At 40.0% G+C, this 25029-nt stretch overlaps 1 protein-coding gene across 1 annotated transcript; it reads right to left on the bottom strand.

Moving 5' to 3' along the window:
• Positions 1–671: 671 nt before the first annotated feature.
• On the bottom strand, positions 672–20192 carry LOC111240124 (ovochymase-2-like). Its single transcript, XM_022770111.1, has 25 exons — positions 20042–20192; positions 17512–17642; positions 16449–16542; positions 15565–15705; positions 15209–15306; positions 13658–13784; positions 12680–12898; positions 12197–12412; positions 10331–10471; positions 9193–9438; positions 8795–8980; positions 7090–7219; positions 6771–6857; positions 5903–6180; positions 5448–5611; positions 5095–5278; positions 4772–4990; positions 4080–4214; positions 3720–3941; positions 3377–3559; positions 3002–3114; positions 2816–2910; positions 1978–2267; positions 1588–1748; positions 672–1033 (listed from the first exon to the last, which is right to left on the bottom strand). The coding sequence occupies exons 1-25, from the start codon at positions 20190–20192 to the stop codon at positions 836–838; spliced, it is 4209 nt and encodes a 1402-aa protein (XP_022625832.1). The 3' UTR covers positions 672–835.
• Between the last annotated feature and the right edge of the window lie 4837 nt (positions 20193–25029).

Below are 25029 nucleotides of genomic sequence, written 5' to 3'. Positions count from 1 at the left end.
GTCTCTTTCTCTTCCTCCCTCTTTATTCCCCTCTCTCCTCCTAGGCTGAAATCTGAGCCGAGCTCTCCCATTGGCTGAGTTGCCTGGTCATGTGATTAAGGGGTTAAAACCCAAAACTTTAAATCTGTGCCTGCAGGATTCATCTGCCTGTGAATAAGGGAAGAAAGGAGGAGGGAGCTTTCTTCAGCAGTGAGAACTGGAAGGTCGGCCTGAAGAGAAACAAACTCATGTTTTGTTAAAACTGTAGCTGCGCTGTAATAACACACAGAAAAAGAAAATATAACTGTTTTACAGACTGAAACATGGCTGCAATACTCACAATAGATTTATCACTCGGGCCAGTTTTCACATTGTATTTAATGTAATTTGAACAATGTCAAAACATTGTAATTTATGATAACTTATAATTATTTAATTATAATGTTATTATACATACACATTTAAACTCATAGCATTCATAATAATTGACAGTTACACATTATGAATATGGGAAAGGACAGTAAAGGCCTTAACATCAATGTCATATTTATAGTTTCAATCAATTATACACAGAATTTCATCGCCAAATGCATTTCTCTAACTTAAGAGATAAATAGAAGAATTCTAGATGACTAAACTACACCATGTTAAATAAAAGTTGTTCTGATATCATTTCCTCACTGGGAAGCAGGAGAAAGATGCCTTATAGCTTATAACAGTATCACTCAGCATAATACTGAGAATTCACCAGACGGCAACACTTAAAGGTTAACCCTGTATAAAAAGGTACAATGACTTGGTTCGTAGAAGCATAGAAAAGAACAGAAATTAGCAATAAACACCGTCAAAATCAGCTTTAGTTGGTTTTGCCACTTTCATAAATAAACTTCTTGATATTGTCGTTGATCCAGTCGCTGAAGGCAGAGACACGGGTGAATACAGACGGTTTCTTGTCTTTGATGCAGCCCCGAGGTCCGAAGCTTACAATACCGTGAACCTCCCAGGTTGTTTTGGGTCCAGCAGCCGCGCAGGCGAAAGGACCCCCAGAGTCACCCTGCAGGAGAACAGGAGGAGGGAATCAGCAACAATTTACTGTATAGGTGAGAAGATGTGCTAGCGAGTATTTGATGTTGACGGCTTCTATAAATCATCTCTGCACCATACAATTAATAAATGTCAATATTTATCAAAACCCTGAAAGAGTTTTTCTGGAGGAAAATGTCAATGTTGTGTTTATAAGGCTGTACTGAAATTTCGAAGCCTTCTGTGTTTTTCTGGAGTACTTCTCTAAAATTTCTAATCTTCCCATTTCCTTGCTTGCATGGTTGCTCATCATGGCAAACAAATAATGTTCCTATGTTCTATTGTGCAATTATGTGTGAAAACAGGGCAACCATTCGAAATCAAGGCTGACTGATCACAAACAAAACAGTTAACAAGATGTTACATAAGGGACAACCTAATCGTTAGAGGCCAGCATATTTATGTAATGTTTGAGAAAAAGCATGGAGGGAATTCCAACAAACAAGTACCATCCTCTTCTATAAAAAAGTAATCCATTGTGTCAATTTAAACAGTTGTCATTTTTTTTTGAATGCATTCCCTCACCTGGCAGGCTGATTTAAGCTCATCTGGGGACTCATATCCAGCACAGATCATGGAGGGCCTGAGGGTGTCCCACCAGTAAGAGGGTTTACTGCAGGTTTGAAAGTCAACAACAGGAAGGGCTGCCTGATTTAGCTTCTCGGCCACTTTGGGGAATAGATTACCTAAAACAGAAGTGAAAAGGAAAAATATATATAAACATCCAACTCTATGTGTCCAGTATAACAAAGCCTACAAAGGGGTAACAAAACTGGATTCACGTATTTACACAAAGGCACCATACTGGCACCGTACAGATTTTATTTTGGGAGCAAAGGCAGCACCTACATCTACAACTACAATTCACTCTGTTCTAAAAGTTCAAGTAGTTAAAGTTCCTGTAATCATTTCTACCTTTCTCGTCTCCCCATCCGGTGACAAAGCAGGGTGTCCCAGCAGGCATCACAGCCCCAGGTTTTGGCAGACAGATGGGGCTGATCTCCCTCGTCATATTGACAGGCTCAGCCAAATGCACCAGTGCTATGTCATTGGTGATGTCAGTACGATCCTGCTCGTACACGAACCCCTTGTGGCGGATGATACCATCCACTTTGTAGCACTTCTCTGCTGAGGGAACGTCCATGGAGGAGTTCATGTGGTGCTTCCCCAGACACATGCGCCAGTAGGAGGGTTTGTTCAGCGGGCTGAAGGTGAAGCAGACAATCAGGACTTGTTTTACTTTTCCCATTGGCTATTGTGTGAGCTGCAAGCCACGATAAAATGAAGAAACATAAGTGTTTGAAGAAAGAGCTGAACTTTAAACATTCAGTGACAGTTTTGCCACTTGGGGGCAGCAGAAACAAGTAACAAGCAAACAGTTGCTTATTTATACATCCGGCAGTTACAGAGCAACATCCAAATTTATTAATGTCTCTTGCCACCTGGCAAATTTACGTCCACTATTCACATCTATTTGCTCTGTTTTTCATTCATCCATTTACAATTTTTTTTTTTGCTGCTTTTGCAAAACGGTCTGCTGCTATAGTTAAACACAAAAACATCACCATGACTGCGGTGAGAGAGACCTCTGTAAAGGCTGAGCTGCAGATTCAAGAGATTAGTTCATCACTATGAGCGATCCCTTTTTACTGTCACATTTATTTCACGTCCTGATACAGTGTTACTGTAAAGAACAATGGGACTTTAAAATGGTATGTGCTGTAGGTCTTTCTGTAGTTACTGTATCTCTTACACCATGAAACAATGAGCAGCCGTCAGGATCCATTCTTCGTGAATCAAAGAGCCTCCACAGCCGTGCATGTAAGGTATGGGAGACATTGGTGAAGCCTGGGAAAGAGAAATACATTTTTATAAAATAACTAACTTCACTATCACTCTTGGCCAGTCAGGCACACAGAGATAGAGGTGTAGACAGTACCTGCATGGAGACTTGCCAGGGCCAGGAGTGGGGGATCGCCTCTACTCCATTAACCACCCTTGTGGTTGCTGTATTGGGTTTCACTTCTGGGTTTCCACAGTTTTCTGGCCAGCCTGGGAGGAGAAAATGTACAATTCAGTTGTGTATAAATAAGACATCATCTGTATGAGATAAAAACATGTGAAACAGGTACATGTGTAGTCAGTGGAGGATTAAATTATAACTTCAGAAGCAGAAAACAGGGGATCCAGTTTCAGATTCTACTGCGGCTTATTTCATATTAAAAAATAAACTGGGAAACTGGGAACCTCCACATGAGATCACCCCACATCAGAAATACAAGGCTGCTATCAGTTAAACTAAGACTACACTTACTGATAGTAATATTGTCCCATGGTTTAGGTGGTGGAGGAGGTAAAGTTGGGATAACACTGGTATCAGTGGTCCAGTAACCACGAAAACCTTGCTGTTGATTGGCTCCGTTACTAAGGAAGCGAATGACGGCCGTGTTGCTAGGAATGGTGATGATGGATGGAGGGGCAAAGCCACAGAATCGACCTGCACGACACACGAGAAATTAAGAGTTTTTTCATTATTGTGTGGCAAAGTGACACCAGCATCTGTCAAGACAATGACACTGATAACACAGACCTGTACAGGAAATACTTCCAAAAAAACAGAACACAAAATGGACACAATAGAATTTGTTGTAACCAACCTAGTGATGCCATGGTGTCTCCGTTGAAGATCTCCACATAGTCCACACACTTTCCTAACATGTTTACAGCTTGCAGCTCAAAGTGAGTGAAGGCTACATGGATACTTTTTCCTGAGGGAACGGTGATGCGCCACGTGCACACAGACTGGGAATGGTAGTCACTGGGCCAGTTAGGAGAGGTGATTTCACCCTGATCACCGCTGAAGCTTCCTCCACAAGGAGCTGAGTGTGTGTGTGTGTGTGTGTGTGTGTGTGTGTGTGTGTGTGTGTGTGAAGGAAAAGAAAAGAGAAAAGGACATTAGTTTTCCCCAGAGGCTATTTCCTCAGTGTGTTGTCAGGTATACCTTTCTTCTGTCTTACCCTCTGTAGGGTCCACTGCTCTCCAGGTGGCAGTGAAGCCAGTGTCCACCACCTTGTCATTGGAGGAGAAGGCGATGTGAAGTGTATCTCCATCGCTCACCAGGTCTTTAGGCGGCACCTGGCTGCAGTAGGTGCCTGAGGAAAGGTGAACATGAGGAAGTGTTAGCCTGACTTCTCTGAGAAGTCTATTAACATCTTTATCAGTGTGTTTATATGCCACTTTATTGTATAGTAAAAAACTGAGGGGAACTGCACACCTACTCTCGGGAGGTGAAGGCAAACTTAAAAAAGAAAAAGAGAATGGAAACTCAATCACTTAATCTCTTCTCTTCCATATATAAGGATTAAGAAGGTTGACTTGGATTCCTCTTGTCCTTTATGTAGAATTTGACATCAGGCCATTTTTATAATGTTTGTGCTTGTTGGTTTCTTAATATGTGGATGTGTTTCTTGGACTGGCCTCTGAAGATGATTGACCTGACATGAAACACTTGCCCTTGTTAGTATAAATGGCTGTCAGGCTACTGTCAGTCAACTCCTGTAAAAACTTGGCATTGCAGTTAAGAGTGTAAAACTTTATTGTGAGATGTCATTCACACAAAACAACAGACTGCAGTAAGCAATCATATCAAAGGGCCATTCAGAAAATGATCTATCAGCTGGAGAGAGAAAGAAAGCAAATATACACATACCTAGACTTCCTGTTCTGTCTGTGAGGCTCACTTTGTCGTTCATGCACAACTGACTCTCCTCCAGGGAGAAATTGTGGAAATGGAGGTGGACCACTTTGCCGACAGGCACCCGGATGTTCCACTGGCAGTGGGCTTTGTTGCTGTAGCTGGCAGGGTATCCCATAGAGGACACGGTGCCACCTGTGCCAGTTAAGTCCTTTGCTCCTCCACAGCCAGATGCTACACAGGGAGGACAGAGGGTGAAAACCAGCAAAAAAAATCTGACTTGTACCATATTTAGTTTTTGAGCAAAGTGGGTCAGTTCAGACCAGCTGGATTCATACTGTGCTCATTGTAGATGTCTCTGCGGATGACATTTCTGATCCAGGGGAGGTAGGCAGAGGAGCGAGTGAACACGGAGGGCTTCTTATTCATTATGCATCCAATGGGGCCAAAACTGGTTATACCATGAACTTCCCAAGGGCCACTGGGGGTATCCTGGCACACCAGAGGACCACCTGAATCTCCCTGTAAATTAAAGTCATGGAACAACATCAAAAACACCATCAGCATTTCCACCATCTGTGTAAAGTTAGATGTGTGAAAAAAAAAAAAAACTTTCATCTCCTTGACAATCAGCACAAATATAAAACCACTGTAATCTACTTGTCCTGTTCTCTTGTCGGCCTTCTTTTACCTGACAGACAGACTTGAGCTCATCAGGCAGCGTATAACCACAGCAGATCATGGAGGTCTTGACCTGGAACCACCAGTAATCCATCCTCTTGCAGGTATCATACGGCACAACAGGCAGGGCGACCTGGTTAAGGGCCTCTGCAACCTTAGCATTAAGTGAATCACCTGATAAACACACAGATAAATCATTGAAAAAAATGAATTTGATAGCCCGAGGAGCAAAAACACAGGAGGTGATTTACACATTAAATCCAGCAGAGGGCATGAAAACTATGCAACAGTGAAATTGTAACAGCATAAAAATTATGAGATGTGAGTGTTGCCTGAGGTGGTGCATTATTGTATCATTTCACTGAATAAAATATAAACTAGTTTTAAAAGATGAGACTGGAGTATATATGAGCATAAACATAGAAATGTCAACTGCAACTAGTGAACATGAAACTCAAACCTCACCGGTCTCATCTCCCCAGCCGGTGGCGTAGCACATCTTTCCCTTAGTTAGGACTTCTTCCTCGGACGGAAGGCAGGCATAAGCGATCTCATCACCGGGTATCACCTCGCCGTCCAGCCTGACAAGGGCAATGTCAAACTCCACCGTGGGCACTGTGGGATACTTAAAGCCCTCATGGCGATAGATACCAGATACATTGAAGCAGTGTTGGCTTGGCTCTGTGTAGGTCAGGTTGTGTTTGCCAAGGCACATCCGCCAACGCTGCAGCTCATCAGCATAACTGGATAGGGAATCAGCAGATGAATCAATAATAATAATACCTCACAGGTTACAGTAAGGACACAATATACAGGCCAGCTTCGAGGTACATGTCAGGGTCACTGTATCATACTGTATAAGCTGACATTTTTATAAGTAAACCACTTCCACTTGTTCTACATGGAAGATTTCCTGACCTGAACTGCTCCACACCTCTGTGATGCAGCACAAATTTCCTTGTACGCACCCTACTCGAAAACTATATAAACTGCACAGGCTCCACAGTGCACCAGCATCTCTCTTTCTCTCTTTCTATCTCTGCCTCTCTCTCTCCATGGCACTGTAGACCATTAGTCAAGGCATAGAGGCATCTCTAACGGAGCGTTGCACTTGGACTGTAAGAAGCCTGAGGTGAAAGCACAGACACCAATAACTGCCTCCTGAGATCACACAAATGGGCTTCTAGGAGGTGGGAAAAAAAGCCTTTAAAAAGGCCTTTAAAACCTAAACTACTTTACTATTGTACATAGCTCCACTTTTTTCTTCAATTTGAGCATTTCTTTGCTTCATTTTACATGCACTTATGTGAAGATGGTGAAATTGGATATTTACTTTATGAAGCAGTGGGCTGCTGTAAGTACCCAGTTCTTATGGATAAGGGTACCACCACAGGTGTGGAAGAATGTGGGTTCTTCTTGACTGGCAGGCCAGACCTGAAACAAGCACACACCGACAAGCAAAGAAGAAGAAGTCAGCACTGGTCATTATGTCAGTTTCTGAAGGTTAGGTGTAGTCAGTTGATGAATTATGATTTATAGAGAGGACAACAATAACTGTAGCTTCAACTGTGTCTAAATTTACCTGTTTGAAATCACTGATATTCTATACTCTTAATTATGACATTATCACTTCTATCTAAATGTGTCGGTGCTCATGAGTGGAGATTCTCACCTGCATGGACACTTGCCAGGGCCAGGAGTGTGGCTTGGCTGGCTCTCCGTTCACAATGCGTGCGCCAACAGTAGGAGGAATGGCTGGTTTGCCACATGTACTGGGCCAGTCTAAGAAATGAGAGGAAACCTCTGTAAAATATCCTGGGTCTGGTTGTCTGATCATGTATGAATTTGTTTGTGGTTTGTGTGTGTATAAACAAAGCCTGATTATACAGTATGTATCTGCAGCTGAAAGATAAGCTCTCGTGTTGAAGAAAAGTGGCTTTTAATCATTGGCTCTGGTGCTCTGATTTATATTTTTAAAATCATTTTCCAATCACAGCAGTTTGACGCTGCTGGCTACAGTGAACTGTGTCCATTGTTTTTGGCTAATGTGTTCAGTGTATCTTCATGCAAACACAATACCAAGCTCCTGTGACGCACAAACAGTGGGTCCTGAATTGCGATCAGATTCTTTGACATCACAGTATGTATAAAGATATACATTTCATTGAAAGAGTTGACAACACATTGTCTCAGTCATTTTTACATCCCACATTTTCTTCCATCATGTCTATTTTTCCTTCCTTAAACTGACACATAGTGTCGCCTCTGGTCACAGCCTCGGTGGAAAAAACCCCCAGAGGCAGCTGAGTCCATCTATAAAACTCTATTTCAGCAATTGGCTTGGCAGGGGCCAGGGCCACCTGGGGCTCATCGCAGGGTGAAGAATGGGAATCGGGTGACAGCCGGCAAGGAAGGAAAGTGAAGCACTAGGCCACTTCACATTGTATTCTCATCACACCAAATCACCTTGTTTTACTGCACATCTGGGTGCAGCGAGGAAGACATGGGGGAAGTGAGTGTGAAGAAAGGGGTGAGGATGGGAGGAAGCATGAATCACATAAATATAGGACAGGCCTCTGTGCAGTTTCTAAGGAGCTGTCTGAAACTAAATGTTGGTCACGGTCATTGGTGACAGGACGATACTGCTCTGCTAACCTGATGACAGGGTGTTATAATATAGCTGGAAAGATATGTGAAGTAAGAAACCTAAAACCTAAAACCTAAAATGTCAACATCATACATGTAATAAAAAAATATATTCACATAATATTTCATGTATATTTCATATTTATATTTTTATATTGAGAGTACTTTTACTGACATGCTTGGGAACTATTTTCTCCACTTTTTAAAAGATTCTATTAACTGATACTGTTAACTTTCTTTCAATCAACTAATTGATTAATTCACTAATCATCTTAGTGCTTAATCTTAAAGCTGCCTTAACTTTTGGGCGGGATTTTTTGGCCTCCTGGGGGCAAGAGATCAAGCTGAAAACACAACAACTGATACATTATTGCCTGATAAAGTTGCTTATCTACACATCCAGGCAACACATAGCATAACAGCATTCATTTGAAGGTGTGTTTCTGTACTCTTGACTTATTTAAGTTCAATATTCACAGCAGCATGCTGGGTTTGGCACTAACAGAGGCTAAAAGGCTCTGTAGAGCTGAAGGGTTAGGGCTAATTCTCTGTGGGTTCATTAATATTAGCGACCCCTTTCACGTTACACATCGTTAATTGATCCATTGTTAATATGAAAACTATAGATTGGGGCAGTTCTAAATTTACTTTAAACATTATAGTGTAATGGAGATGTTTGCTAACTGGACCAGGCTGGCACAGATACTTCACCTATGATGATGTTGTCCCAAGGGTTGGGCTGAGCAGGTGGCTCAGTGGGAGCAGGCAGACTGGGGTTTGTGGTCCAGTAGGCCCTGAAGCCTTTGGCCTCAGTAAACAAGTCTGTATGGAAACGAACCAGCAGCCTGTTGCCCTTTGATTGAATGGTCCGAGGCAGCTTAGTCCCACAGAAAGGACCTGCAGTTGATTGAAAGAAAGAAAGAATAATTTGTACATGATAAATGAAGTGACAGAGAAGCTGTATAATTCTCTGTAACAGGGATCAGTGCTTTAAGGCTGTATAGATACAGTGTTCATTAAAACTTAATATGGGTTAATTGAATTGATTGACCATCATGAAAAATCCAAATGGTTTTGGGATCAGTTTTTAAATCCACAAACCAACTTACCGTGTTTTCGTATCAGTGCATTGGTCAGACTGTTGATGTCATACACCATTATGTTGTCATAGCATTTGGATGCTAGGATATCTTTGGCTTCTAGGTCAAAGTGGGTGAATGTCAGTGTGATTTTTTTCCCCAAAGGCAAAGCGATGTTCCACATGCACTCAGTGTTAGCCTTGTAGTTCATAGGCCAGTTCTGGGACTTGATAACCCCTGTTTCCTCTTTGGAAGAAATGCCGCAGCCCTGGATTTCTGAAACAGGAAGAGGGAGTGATCGATAAACTGTACGAGATGCTTGATTGTAATTAAGTGTATACAAGCTCCAGTACCTGCCTGTGATAAGAGAGAGTCTGGAGGAGTAAATTTACAATCTTATTATGATAAAATGCGACCATGGGTTTATGCTAAAGTAGACACTTAATCTTTTAGGGTAACCTTTGTTCCATTTACTTCTTTACTTGCTGGAGATATAAGCATGGCTGGGTGCTATTTTTAACATGAACAAAGGTGGAAAGTAACTAATTACATTTACTGAAGAACTTGGAAATAGTTTTCAGGTATTTCAGGCAGATTTAGGAGGAATATATTATAACTTTGTACTATACTTTTTTTATTTGATAGCTATCATTTCTATCTATCCAACTTGAAACGCAGCTGCACTTCGACCAGCTACAAAGTGTTGCTTACATGATAAAAGCTTCTGTATAATAACAAATACATTTTGCTGATAATCTTCATGTATTCTATTTAAATTCAAATCAGGACTTTTACCTGTAGTAGAGTATTTCTACATAGTTGCATTGATACTTTTACTTCAGTAGAGTACTTCGACCACCACTTCTAGGGTCTCAAGGCCTTTTCTGGCTTGATAATCACCATAAAGAAAATGATAAAGGAGTTTTATCTTGATTTTTGTACTTCACACTGTACTCTGACCTGTGCTTTGACAGAGTTCACACTGCTTATCCAACAACTTTGCTGCTTTTATAAATATGTGACAGAGGGGCGAGATGTTTTATGGTTGGTCTTAACGAAGTGCTGAGTTGCTTGAGCAACGTGTGCCTCAGGTGTGAGCGTGTTCCTGCATGTGTGCGCTGTGTGCCCAACGTGACTGAGTGTGGATGTGCGTGTCAGCCGTCAGTACCTGTGATATCCTCAGGATACACAGCCTCCCACTTGGCAGAGAATCCTCGATCTGTGAGGCGACTGTCGGACTGGAAGGTGACAGATATTGTGTCCCCAGCACTGACCACCACTGGGGGAAGGATGTAGCCACAGTGCGTGCCTGAAAATGAGGGGGAGGATGGAGGGAGATGAAGAGAGTTGAGTGAGGGATGAAGGGATGGTTCAAAGGATGCAGCTTAATAGTAAATATACACTACTGGGTTTACATAAGTGTGTGTATTGATGGATGAGGATGATGAAACACCAGCGAATGAGCGTGGATATATTGACTGTGAGTGTGGCTTCATCCGCTCATGATTATCATCTACAAATCATGTGCAAAAATGAACACCGTTCCTACAAGGAGCCTTTAAACTCAAAAGATAACACTAACTGGTAATGTCAGCCGACATTCATTGAAATGCTGCTCATTAATGCAGCAGGTCAAGCAGCTAAATCAACTTCTGAGGAAGAGATACAGTGTTTTTGTGCAACAGAGGATTGCATTTTAGGAATCAGTAACATTTAACATGACCCTAAAGATCTACGAGAAAATAATAATAAATATTAATACAAACACTGCATGTAAAGACTAATTAGTTCATATGTCCATTTGCCTGTCTTTCACATTAATGTTTAATTTCTAAGTAATAATTTAAATTCAGGTGTGACATTATTATGAATGGGTCAACAAAACATTGTTTCCTACTTCAAACCAACAGTCAACATTGTTTTTTTCAATCATGATCACAATCGTTCACTAACCTTGACCATGTGTTCATTGTTGTAACCAAGATGACGAAGGTCCTCTAACATTAAGGAAGTACTTATTCTGACCTAAACCACTATCTTTTCCTAAACCTAGCCGAGTTGTTTTTGTGCCTAAACCTCACCAAATCTTTACCTCAGCACAGCAGAGTTAGTGATTTATTTTTCAACAGTGATATTAAACAGTTTATCTGTGGCATTATAGCCCTTTGCCATTACAGGGACTCATTTGTTTTAAATTGAAAAAAATATACTAAAGCTTAAAGTGATGTTTTGAAATTTTTGAACATCGACCACTAGGGTTGCCACCTTTTATGTGAAGAAATATGAGACACCCCCTTTAATAAGTTATACCTAATTTTTTCAGATTTTTCAGACTTCTCTGGTTTGGGTTTTCAAACAGACCTTAAGCTGCTTCCTCTCATTTCTGCTTTTCATTCCTCTCTGCATTTTGCACACAAACTCATACCTCATCAACTAACAGGATGCACCCTTACAATACTCTCATCACCTATCTGTGTATGTTTCTCACACAGCGTGTGCTTGCACCTCAGCGCTTAAGTCCTTGAGAACTCAGCAGTAGATAAAGCTGTATCAGCTGCACTGCAGGCACTGAAGTGAATAATAAGGAGAGGTAATTTATAGTTTGCTGGGCTCTTTGTGAAGAAGATCCTAATCAACACTTTTACAGCAGTGGATGGATATTGAGCTATAATGTAATACTAGAGCTGTTAGCCTAGGACGATCCAACAAACACAAGCCAAAGTCCTCAGATTTAATGAGGGCTTGTTTACTTTGTTTGTCTTAGTGCCTGATCACTGAACTTATAAATGAAAGAGGAAGGGGAGTTTATAACCTCTGCTCTAAACTGGCTGCTACTGTGGTTCTGCAAAGACAGACATGGCTGAGCACAAACAGCACTCGGGGCATTTGGGGGTCAAACGGTAAATTAAATAATCTAATAAACAAAATGCCAGACTTTATGAACAAATTTGACTGAAATGTATATAAAAAAACAACCAAAAATTAATCAGTATAATTATTGTACAAGAGTATAAAAGATTATCTTATGGCTCACCTAGGATGCTGTAATTATCTGAAATGACCAGTTTGTCCTCTTTGCATTGTCCCGTCTCTCCTGTGATGGCCATGTCAGTGATCTGCAGTTTAACCAGGAATCCTTTGGGCACAGATATCTTCCAAGAACTGTTCAAATGAGCGGGATATGGATTCGGAAAACCCAAGGACTGGACCACTCCTTTGCGCCCATTGAGGATTACTGGACCACCACTTCCTGCATGATGACAATAGAGAAACTAATGCTGAAAACAATATTTTTTTCTCATGTGAAGCTGGTTCATTTGTTAGTGAGGCAGTCAAATATATCTGATGTGGTATATTTTAACGGAAATCAAAATAGAGACATGCAGGGGCAAAAAAGTCAATTGAGCCAAACTGTGTTATGGGATTATGAGTAAATATAGATCGCAGCTTCCTGGTTTACTCTAAATATGAATGAGGGAAAATTCAACAGAAACGTACATTTGGAGAGAAAACTTACCAGAAGATGTAGGAGGTGGACGTGTTTGTGTGGTGGGTCTGGCTGTAGATGTGGGTGTGGGTTTTGTTGTGGTGGGAACAACAACAGGTGGAAGGCTGGACTTTGTGTAAGTAGCTTTGAATCCTTTTGAAGTCAAACTGCTGTCAGATTTGAAGCGGACCACCATTGTGTTGCCACTGGACTCCACTGGCTTTGGCATCGTTCCCCCACAGAATTTACCTTTCATGGACATAATGTCAGTGTGAAAAGGTGACAAACATTCACAGAGGCATGCATAATAAGAGCCACATACTCAAATTTCAGTTTTAGACACCACCCTACTGTTTTACACCCTCTTATCTGTTGTAGTTGTTATTGTCTTTTATTTATTCCACCGTTATCATTGGTTTAAATATAAAATTTTTATCGTTTTCATTTCTTCATTCATCTGTATATATATATATATATATATATATATGTTGCAGAAAACAGTATTTGGATATTTTCAGGTTTTTTTTGTTTGTTCTGAGTTTTTAAATTTTTTATACATATGCCCACCTTGTAAAACCAAACCTATGCCTTTATTTAGACAAACGACAGGCAGTAATACATTGTTGGATCCTCTAAGCTGCTTTAACAATTATGTCTATGCAGACAGATTTAAATTCATTAAGTTTAAAATAGACTCCAGAAGCTCGGCCCATTGTACAACTTCTCAAACTTTTAATTGAGCTCATCTTTTATTCATGGATCCACAAAGTTGACATTGTTAATGTTGAACAAAGCCCAAAATCTACTCTGAATTCTAACACATCACTTTGGCATTTAATCACACACCCAGCTTTGAAATAAACTGCACTGATGACTGAAAACATTGTGGTATGTTATAAAATCCCTGCTCATCATCATGCTCAGTGGATGAAGTTTATTTAAAATTAGTTTCTGTTGCCCTTCATCTTCTGCACTGCATACTGGAAACATGTAGAATGTCATGCTTACCCATTGAAGAGGAGCCGGCCTTGTGGCCATCGTAGACCTGAACAAAGTCTCCACAGACCTCGGGGACCAGGTCAAAGGAAGTAAATGTCAGTCGGACCCTCTCGCGTTCAGGGACTGTGATTCTCCACTGATCCAACAAACAAGCACAGTTCAGACACAAACAATTACTTCTACTATAGACAGATTTCCACCAATAATTTTTCTACTAATCACAATTCATTTTAAACAGCGAAAACAATGCAAGTGGCTACACCCACCACAAGTTTATAACAGATAAAGTTTTGAAGGGTTTGTAGCAGTGAAGACTTGTTGATGTAGCAAACCGTTATCTGCATCACTCTTCGTATTTTCCTACTTCTACTCTCATGCTTACAACATGAACTGCAGTTTGACATACAGTAACTCATGAATAATTTTATCGATGATTCTGCCACCGTTTGTACAGACGGTGACCTGTCACGCTAAAGCACAGCAAGGTGAACTCATGACGACAGCCAAATGATACCATGCAACTTTACGTCCAAACGGACTCTGATTTAATTAGATGCATTAATCACAGAGCGAGACCACAAACGCTGTCAACATGACGTTGATATCCATAGCTGCTGGATTTACTTTGAGATGCTAATCTGAAATGTTTAGGTTTGTTTAGAACCACATGCTAATCAATACTAACACACTGTGTGCAACAATATGGTAACTGTAATAAGGTGTGGCATAATGTTGCAGTTAATTTGTACATTCACAACATAGCTCTCTTGGAATAAAAAAAAAAAGAAGAAGAAACCTCTGTAGGTCTTCTGCTTCTCTAAGCATATCCTGTTTTGTGATCAGTGGATTTAATTGGCATAGATTTACATAATAAGTGGCAGCATCAACATCAATGTACTTCATTAAAAGTAAAATCCAAATGAAAACAAAAACGTAGCTTCTACTCTAGAACTACTCTAAAAACACAACGTTTCAACTGTTAACTGCAGCAGACAACAACAGCTAAATCTATGTAATGTTTTTACATGCGGTAAACAAACAAATACAAATGGCTTGCTAAAATAAGCATGAATAGCTGAAAGGCAAGGTGAAATAATGATATCAATACCATGTTGGAGCTATACAAGTTATTTCAAATGAGAGATTTCTGTTAGGAAATATACAAAAATAGAAACATTCTCGGTTGTAAACTGAACTGTGCTGAAAACAGCTGCCTGCTATGTGTGGAAATTACGCTAATGTGAGCAGAGAGAGAGAGAACCAAAGCCTGTAAAAACCAAAACAATGAGCTGAAAGATGCTGGCCACAAAACCGAGGGGAACTGCAGAGTGGGTGATAATTCTCTGTGGGTTCGTCACAACGATTGATAAATATTGGTAACAGAATGGTTCCATTGGTGTAAGAGAATAAATGTACCTAGTAACGTTAATGCTGAGTAAAACATTAATTTCATGTGGCACAGTTCACACTGCGTATAATGTACTTGCTCCCTCAGATTTGTAAATCCTCATTGTAAGTAAATGTTCCCATGAGCTGTTACAGTAATGTGTGTGGCAGTACCTGGTATAATGCTCCATTCAGGTAATTCTGCTCAGGGAAGCCAGGGGTCATCAGATCCCCCTGGTCACCTTGGAGAAAGCCACCAGCTCCGGCTATTTCTGGCAGCAGGGATGGAAGACACTTCAGCTCCACAGTCAACTCAAGGATACCCGCATTATACAGTATATCCCCTCTCCCTCCACTTCCACCCCCCCACCCCATTTTCATTCCCCTTTTTCTATCCCTCTCTTCATCCAGCACCCGACCCTACAACATTCAATTTGTAGGTCAATCATATACGATAAGACAGACGTCCAACATTATGTCAGAGTCGAGGCAATTTTCCTGCTAAAATGGGTTTACAGTTACCATCTTACCTGGTGTGTTCTCTGGTGCCACAGCTTTGTAATGAGCCTTGAATCCTTGGTCTGTTTTTCTCTCATTAGTGTCAAAGTAGATGGTCAGATGGTTTGACAGTGACACCACTGGCTTCGGTTTGGTGTAGCCACAGTATTTACCTACAAGTAACACAGAAATTATGCACAAAAACAACCTCAAAGAGACACAAAACAACTACAAAGAAATGGAAATGAACATACAGAGTCATAAACAACCACAAAGAGACAAAAACAAGCACAAAGGGACAGAAAACAACTAAAGAGACAAGATACGACCACAAAGAGACATAATATTATGTGACCATATCATTTTGCATATCTTTCAGTCTGGGTGTCTTGCTCCTATGTAGGAGAACCAGACCTTTAAATTTATTTGTACCTCAGTCAGGCCCGTCACAGGTTCATTTGCCTCTAAATTACTAAGACAGAACACAAAATGGGGGCTACGTGATAAAAAATCACTACAAACAAAATGAAAACCGACATGTTTGTGAACTAAGTACCCCGCCTTAAACTCTGCAGGCTGGCTGGAGAACTACTGCTGAAGTTTGTGTTGCTAACTAGAGCAGTGTGCAGTGGACCAGCAGGACTGCGTGGCTCACTAGCTGAGTCTGCCCATGGACGGATGGGCTGATTTAGGCATGACATCAAAGCTCAATCCCCTTAGCTTTGGACGGAGTGCATAGCTCTGCAGGCGGAGGGAGTTGGTGTATTTATGTGCATTTTAAATGTGTATATGTGCTTATATACAGTATGTTTACTATCTATCTATCTATCTATCTATCTAATCTATCTATCTATGTTTTTTTATACAATTTCTTCTTCCCCCTTTTGAAGGTTTGAATTAATGTGAGATTTTTTACCAATGATTCCCAGAGGGTCTCGTACTGTGATGAAATCAGCCGTGCAGAGCTTGGTGTCCTCCAAAGCAAACTCCTCAAACCACAGATGGATCACCTGCAACAGAAACAAGAGGTGTTTCGTCTCTCTTTTTTAAACCTGAGAAGGCAGACAGGTCGCTGACAGGGAAGGCTAGAGTGCTCAGCGAGTATGTGTGTGTGTGCGTGCACATGTGTGAGAGCCTGTATGTATGCTCGTGCCTCTGTGTGTGTGTTTATGTGTGTTTAAAGATAGCAAATTAGGATAGAGGAGAGAGACAGAGAGGGAAAGCATCCACTGCATCAGGAAGGCAGGAAGGCAGGAATGCTAACAAAGAAAGAAACATCAAGGATTTTTGTTTTTCTCCTGTGGGTGTGGGGAGGAGAGCTGAGGAAAATGAAGGAGACAAGACGGCCATCTGTCCACAGCGCTGCCACTGCCTTCATCCCAGCTGTCCTCCACTGCTTGGCCGCACATAAGACAGTTTCCCCAACAATAAGTTAACAAACTCTACTGATTAGACACCACAGGCACAAACACTGTGAAAGACCCTGTCTGAAACAGAGACATGACTGAATCATTTTGATCTGCACAGTCTTACAAGAGATATAAGATGGTTTGTTGAAAATGGTTTCAAGACGAAAATTATTTCTGACCATTTATAGAATAATCATGTATCTTTAGCAGTCAGTTTCTTCCTGTGTCATATCAATTAAAATCTATTGATTACCACTCTATTGCTCACCTTACCAAAAACTGAGACCGCCAGTGAAGCTGCTTTGAAGATGAAGATGTAAATTACAGTAACAAGTAGGCGATTCCATACTGAAAGGGTTATGTCGGGCTGGTCCACATAAGGTAATGTTTTTTGGAGTTACTTCTCTTTGAGTAGCCTAATATTTAAATCTAGTCAGTCAGTTCATTAAATATTCTTTCTGATCTCACATGAAGGGTGTGGGGCAGTTTAAAATGGGGACTGTAACTCTACAGACAGTAAGTAGTTCACTGGTTGAGGTTTGTAAGAGCAGTGATGATGATCCTTGTCACCTTGTCAGGGTCCACAGTGATATGCCAGGTGCAGCTCTTGCCGTTGTCATAGCTGCTGGGGTAGTTCCAGCTGGTCAAGGTGCCTGACTCTGCTGACAGCTCCTGAGGACCACCACAACCCGAGTTTGACCCTGGAAATATATGACAAAGAAAGACACTTGTTATTTTGTCATTTTTAAAGGAATCATAGCAAAATAAACCCTGTTTTACAACCATAATGGTGACCAAAAGACAAAAACTTGCTCAACTAATATGCTGGTTACATCATACAACAACATTACAACAGATTACAATGTCAAAACTTACTCAGTACCACCAGATCAGTTACAGAATCCTACAATGTCTGTTTTAATTTCTCCAAGACCAAAAACAAGACCAAGAGTCAGCCATGCTAGCGGCTCTGTGAGATTTACTTAGGTACAGTGGCATTTTAAGCTAAATGCTATTGTCAGTATTCCAGCATAGTCAGTATTTGCTAGTTAGCATTAAACATAAAGAACAGCTAAGGTTAATGGGAAATGTCATTAGCTTTGCAGCTATTTAAAGTAACAGACAAATTGAAATTTTGACCTGATGGTGGCGCTAGAGGAAAAGTGAAGGGATCACCAGTTCATCCTGAGAGGAACATGAATGTCTGTACCAAATTTCATGGAAATCCATTCACAAATTTCAACCTAATAGTTGAGATACATGAAAACTTTGACTTAGAGGTGCTAGAGGATCAGTAGGATTTATCTTCTGGGGACCATGGATGATTGTATTTCAATTGATGCACAAAGCATAAAATTCAAGTGATTAAAAAAGACCTTATTGTATCTGAAGTGAAAATCAAAATCAATTGCAATGCCTTGGAAACAGCATTGATTATACAGAGTGTCATTATCCACAGTAGCATGTTTTCCCTTGTGGCTGGAGCAGCTTCTGTTTGTGAGTCTGGAGCGCAGCTGTGGTTAACAACAAAAAGCTGAAATATATTTTGTCATTTAGGCAGAACATTACTGTGAACATAATCATATTGTTATGTAAAAAAACAAGGCATCTTGTTTTTGGGGCAGCGATCCTTGTAGTGCATTACATAAAGACTGCTTTTTTTCAAGTGATGAAGATCCAACACTGAAATAAGTATATGACTAAATTGTATGGAACAAGTGGAAACAGTGTGCAAGTCCTAACTCCTCATATCTGCCAGCTCTCTTATCACAAAGACTTTCATTCGGGTGTGAAGGAGACTCTGATGAGTTGTAATGTTAATTTCTCCACTTCACTCCTCTCAAGCAAACGCAAAGAAGTTTCCCACTTCAGTTTTCAGGGCAGCAGAAATGTCTCTTATCAAATAAAGCAGTCTGACATTTCACGCTGAATATTTTTTTTTCCTGCATAAAGCAAGAATAAGCAACAGGTTCCTAAATGAAAAATTGGACAGAGATGAAGAAGTGGAGGAGGAAGTATTTGTTGTAAGGCAATACATTAAACACTCAGCGATGACACATACATTATTACTATGAAATTGCTGGGACAGTACAGCGGTCAGGTGTGTAAATCATGGTACTGTTGCTTACTTCTTATCTTCTATTATCTGCTGTTTTGATTTCTGTGGGACAAGAAAGAGAAGGGGGCAATAGGAAATAAATCCTTCTGAGAATCATCATAGATCATAGATGAAGATTAAACTTTCTAACTAAAAGAACTCAGAGAGTGCAGACACCTGCCAATGTCAAACAACGTACTCCAGACCACAGAGAAAAAACAAAAAATCTAATTCAGAGTAAATGATCTGGATCTGCCTGATAATGCCATGGGTTCGTTCCTGGCCCATGCCCCATCACTCAACCAAGTTTGGCGCAAAGCGGTTCAGTACTTTTTGTGTAATCCTGCTAACAAACAAACAAACAAAACAGCAAGCAAACAGACCTCTCTGGTAATAATGAGTGAATAATGGATGGTCTTTCCAGAAACCTTTGCAGGAACATTTGTGATAAGTTGCAGTAAGTTGGACTCTTAAAATAAAGAAAAAAATAAATAATTTTTCTAACTGAAGATCTCCATGCAGATCATCATTTGCCTTCTAGTAAAGTCATAATAAATCACATTCTGCACTCAGTATAACTGACAGTGAAAAACCACTGACAGTGACATTACTCACTGATTAAAATAGACTGGAGCTTCAATTTGACCAAATGCTTTTCAATGTTGCTCAGTCACTGATGTGGCCTCAGAAAGACTTTCTATAGACATTCCTCATCTTTACTTGTTTCCTACAGCTACGTTTTCCTGTGAAATATTCACCATTACATTATTCTGTAATAGTTACATTACTGCGATGGTAAAGATTATTGCTCAGCTGCAGCTGAGTTTAGCTGATTTTTTATCTTAGAATATTTTATCTAAGAAATACTATGCAATTGGAAGCAGGCAAATTAACATAAGAGATGTCAAATCGCCATCAGTACAGTATTTCAGTGTGTTAACCACTGTACCAGAAACACATGTTGGTATTAAAATAGATTACAATGCATTTTCTAAGTATCACCTTCTGCATGAGTGGAAGAGTCAGCTTTGTCCGTGACGTAGATGACCACAATGCTGATGCAGACGCCGGTCATGGCCACAAACAGACATATCAAAATCTTCTCCAGGGTGCTCAGACCCCTGGACTTACGACGACCCTTCTCCAAATCCATTTCCTTCACAGTGGAGGAGATGCACCAGACTGGGCCTCGTCCAACAATTCACAAGCTTATCACCGACCCAATAGCGCCAGGGGTACCTCTGAACTTTGACAGCACTGATGAACCTTGAGCTCACTAAGATGTGGTATTGCAGTATGCCAGCCTGGGTAGGATGGATATGACTGAGCCATAAATCATACAGTATCATAAAGAAAAGTTAATGAGTATTGATGCTGCTCGTGTCCCAATCAAAGGGTCATTAGAATATCTTTCCAGGGAACGGAACGATACAGAAGGTAAAACCCCTGACCTGTCCCACAGAACAACTTGTTTTAAATGTCAAATGCAACAACGTTTCTTTTGTTTAATGTTTACAGGTTGGTACAGGCATCAAGAAAAATATCATTTCAGGGTGACAGGAGTTGATCCTATTAAAAAACAGTGTGGGAAATAAAATAGAGAGTTTAAACAAATAAAAATAAGCAGCACTACTTATTTCTATTCATTTAATCTCTCCCTCTCTCTTTTTTTTTTTTTTTATAAAAAGGTGAGACAGTCACAATAAATTGAAAACAAAACATTTTACAGTTAGAAGAAATTTTTGCATGTACTTGTGACCAATAAATTATGAGACTTTTTTAATAAGGTTTTGTGAAATCACATTGCAGTGACTTTTACACTTTGGACAGACTGGAAATTTGTGTCTTTTACTCTAGTTGTTCACTACAACTGAAAATCGGTTTTTTCTCAGGTTTAAGTAGCAAAATCATTATCTTAAGGAACTGTTTTATTTATAGCACTTCCATAAACAATGCTCAGCATGAAATTTTTTAATAACAGACTCAAATCAACGAAAGGCCTTGACCAGTGATTATCAGGGCATAGCATAGCAACCTGGGGTTTAAATTTTCCCATTAAAAACTTACAGGTGGTGGGTATATCATAAGATGATTACAGTGTTTTTAAACTAAATGTTTAAATTTGACTATTTTGTGACAACAAAATAATGAAATAAATACAGGTTTCAAAATTTCTTCCCTCAGAAACTTTCACCTAGAAAATCTGGCAGTGTGGAGAAAGCTTTAAAACACCGTCTATCAATCAAAGTTTATTTGTATAGAACCTTAGTGCAATTCGAAGTACTGATTACTTATAGATCACTGGCAAGTTGATAATAAGACTAAACTAAAAGAATAAATCAACATGAGAGTAATGCAGACAGAAAATAAATGATATAAAAATAAAATAAAACCATTAAAATGTATTAAAAGCAGTAAAATAGATTCAAGACAATGACAAATAAAATAGAAGAAATAGGATGGAAAAATAAGAAGAAATAAAAAATGTGAGTTTAATAAACTGAAATTTAAAACTAGACAGTATCAAGACTAAAACTTTAGGATATTATCATGTGTTTAATAACTTACAAGTTGACATCAGACTAGATGGACTATGATTACGTTAAATATAATAGTGTATATTTTTATCACACTATCATTTTAAAATCTCACCTAAAACCCTGACAATGCACCTGCTTCCTCATCAGCCTCCTCTACTTCTCTGGTCTGCTGCTGTTCCAGCATACAAAATAATTCCTCAAAAATGATCATATAGTTGAATCAACAACTGTCTAAAACAATTTTAATAAAAACGGAACATTATTATCTTCATGAAGGAGGATTTACTGCAGGACTGTTGTATTAGACTACATCAGTTTTAGCTGGACGTTTCTAATAAATTTCCAACTGAGTATATATTAGTAATTGTTAGTTTGCACTGGCTGCAAAGTGCCTGACTGGGATTAATTGGTTGATTTCAGTGCTGTTCTCATCTGTGCACTGATTCACCTGGCAGCCTAAAGATGCTCTTTAACTTAATAGTTTTATCATATATTATTATCACCATATAACATGTTTTACCCCTCCCCTTAAAATTTCACTTAACGCATTCACTCAGAGACACTTACTTTGTACTTTTATCTGAGAACATTTTCACAGAGTGATTTTATTTACTTACGTGGTAAAATGTCTTTTCAGCAACAGAAGTTTGGTGGCCATTCACGTGCTGACGTCAGTGTAGTGTCTCATGTCCGCTCTCTGGAGTTTGTTACTGGTAGAGTTTGATGCTGCTCTGTCTGAACACAGTTATCGCTGCTGTTTTCTTTATCATAGTGACTAACTGCCTGCTGTACATTTAAACTTAAACTAGTTCTGCTCCAGCACGCCGAGCTCTCTGCTCCTGGTGGCGACTTTCACTAATTCAGCAGTTGTTTACATGCTATTCAGATGCTAGTTAATGTAGCTTAGCAGCTAGCGCTAGCTTCTCTCTCTCTCTCGCTCGGTGTGTCTTGAACCAACAGATGAACTTGTTCATCAGAGTATGGTGTTGTTGTAACTTCATTGTGGAGGATTGTGATGTTTATTACATCTTCAGTGATGTCTGCTGTCTTACCTTCAACACAGATCCATTCGTTAACCGGAGCTACCCTCGTCTGTGACCCTGTGTACACAGCAGCCTTCAGTGTGATAGGCTATTACTCGTTACGTCTAACCAATCAGATGGCGCTGTGGGCGGGACATTGCTCCAGATCACAGATTGGAAAGTACAGATCAGAGTCAGGCAGGTGCATCAGAGCCAAAGTAGCGCATTTTAAAATTAATTTATTTTTTATCGATTATTGGTTTAAAAAATAAGGATACCATGCCCATGCCTAGAGCCGAGCCTGCATTTCTCATTCACTCCAAACTTAGTGCGAACAAGTTCACTCAAATATCGGTAGGGACAATTCTGTCCTCCCAAAATATTGGCAGGGACATGTCCCTACTGTCCATATGCAAACCTACGCCCTTGAAATCAAATGTCTCAGTTTAAAGATTCTCAGGCAGACTGCGAAGTTGTCTCACCAAAAGTTTTTATCCTGTTCTTTGAAACAACTGAAAGACTGGTACCATAGCTGCCCTGTTTTCATCAGGAGGCTGGCATGGGGCAATGACATGCTTTAAACCTGCAATAAACCTGCATTTTTGGTCTACCTGGGGGCTCCAGTAACAAGATGGACATTGTCATCACCTTGGAAGTTGGTTTAGTGAACACACCCAGCTGTTGTGAATCAACACCTTCATTTATCATTCTGGTATGTCCACATGATGAACAGATCCTATATTAATTTTCATTTAGCTCGGTTTTTGGTTTCTACCAAATCGTTAAGGAAATATCTGGCTCTTAGCTACCAAGTGCTGATCACCAGCTGGTTGTTAAAGCTAGTAATATACTTGACGCAAAAGGTTAACCACAGTCCTGCCATAGGTACTCTTGAGAAACTGTGGAACAGAGTGAAATGGGTAAGAAGAATATAAAAGTTCTGCTCATTCTTTGCTCTGCACACAAACCAAAATGATTCATATTCATAATTGTAATGTCTATCGAAATTTTTCTTTTATAGGGCTGAAAGAGTTAATTTCTGGATCTCACACAGATATGAACAGGTAAAAAAGGAAGATTAATTTCCTCTGCAGTGTTGCAGACAATGCAGAGACACACGGGCAGTGTTTGAAACAAAAGCACCAAGGTTAGAAGGAATGAGTTTCACAAAAAGGACCTTTGTCTGGGGCTGAATCTCTGTGCAAAAATACTTGATTGGGTTTTATGGTTTTATCTGAATCACAGGTGTAGTGCTGCTGAGGCTCACCAGAACGACAGTCATATTCACAGTTCACGTAATCCAGTTGAAATCCATTAACATTTTTCTTTCCTTTGAGGATCCAATCAAAAAGAAATTGAATAGTCGAAGGAGCAAATACAGACACTTTCCTGTTTTCCACTATAGGCATTGCTGCTCTATAGAGCTCTGTAGGCCACTGGAATAAATGTATGCAACTAAAATGGTGTGGGTGTGTTGGTGTGGACAGATTGGAAATCAAATGCTTGTGTCAAGACATACTATTCTGAGAGTTTGTAACAAACATTTCTGTTTCCAACTTATCTGTAATTCTTCACCCTATTGCAATTTCTAACCATATAATCCCTCCCACACGTTTCTCACTTGTTATGTTACAACAACCTCTTGTGTTTTTTTTTCTTTTACTGGAGTCTATACTACTAATAGAATTGCATAGACTCAATAGTCAATAGAGGTTCTTGAAGATGCTTCACCTCTCATCCGAAAGGTTTCTTCAATTCTCCCCACTAGCCAGCTAGAACTGAAGGAGCCTTTCTGTCCTGTCCTCTGTCTGCCACCACATGGGTGACATCTGGTGGGATCCTGTCCTCCGTTTGTCAATGTGAGACTTTCCCTGAATTTTCTTGAGACACCTGCCGGGGGTTAAGCTTCAGTCTAGACCAAGATGTCGAGCTGTAGTGCATCCATCACATCCTTGTCGCCAAAAATGTAAAAGAAATTCTTCTCACTGATTGCTCTATTTTTGAGATTCCTATTCTGCACCTACCCTGTGAGGATGTTTTGTCTCATTAAACATGCTCGATTTACTGAAAACACAAAGCTCACAATATTGATTAAAATTGATTCTGCCTTGTCAGTTTGAGCCAGAGTTTGAGTTTGAACAAGATGATAAACCCAATCCACCCTTGCAAGCTGGACTAGAGCAGGAAAACAAGTGTATCCACAGACAGTGCTGTGAATAAAGACTTGACAGTGTGCAGTGGAATTCACATGACAATATTCATAACTTGGAATACCTTTATGATTTTTTTTTTATATCTGTGGACCCTTATGGACTATAGGAATATAAATAACCGAGGAATGGACAGACAATCAGACTTCACAACCGCTTCAAAGATAGGGAGTCAACACCGCTTTCCTTCCATTTTCTGTCTGTGACAAAAGGCAGTT

The sequence above is a fragment of the Seriola dumerili genome, unplaced genomic scaffold (genome assembly GCF_002260705.1).
Source record: "Seriola dumerili isolate Sdu_G_001 unplaced genomic scaffold, Sdu_1.0 BDQW01012242.1, whole genome shotgun sequence".
In the NCBI taxonomy this organism is placed as follows: domain Eukaryota; kingdom Metazoa; phylum Chordata; class Actinopteri; order Carangiformes; family Carangidae; genus Seriola; species Seriola dumerili.
The sequence above is the reverse complement of the archived record's forward strand: the minus strand, read 5'-3'. Positions and strand labels throughout refer to the sequence as shown.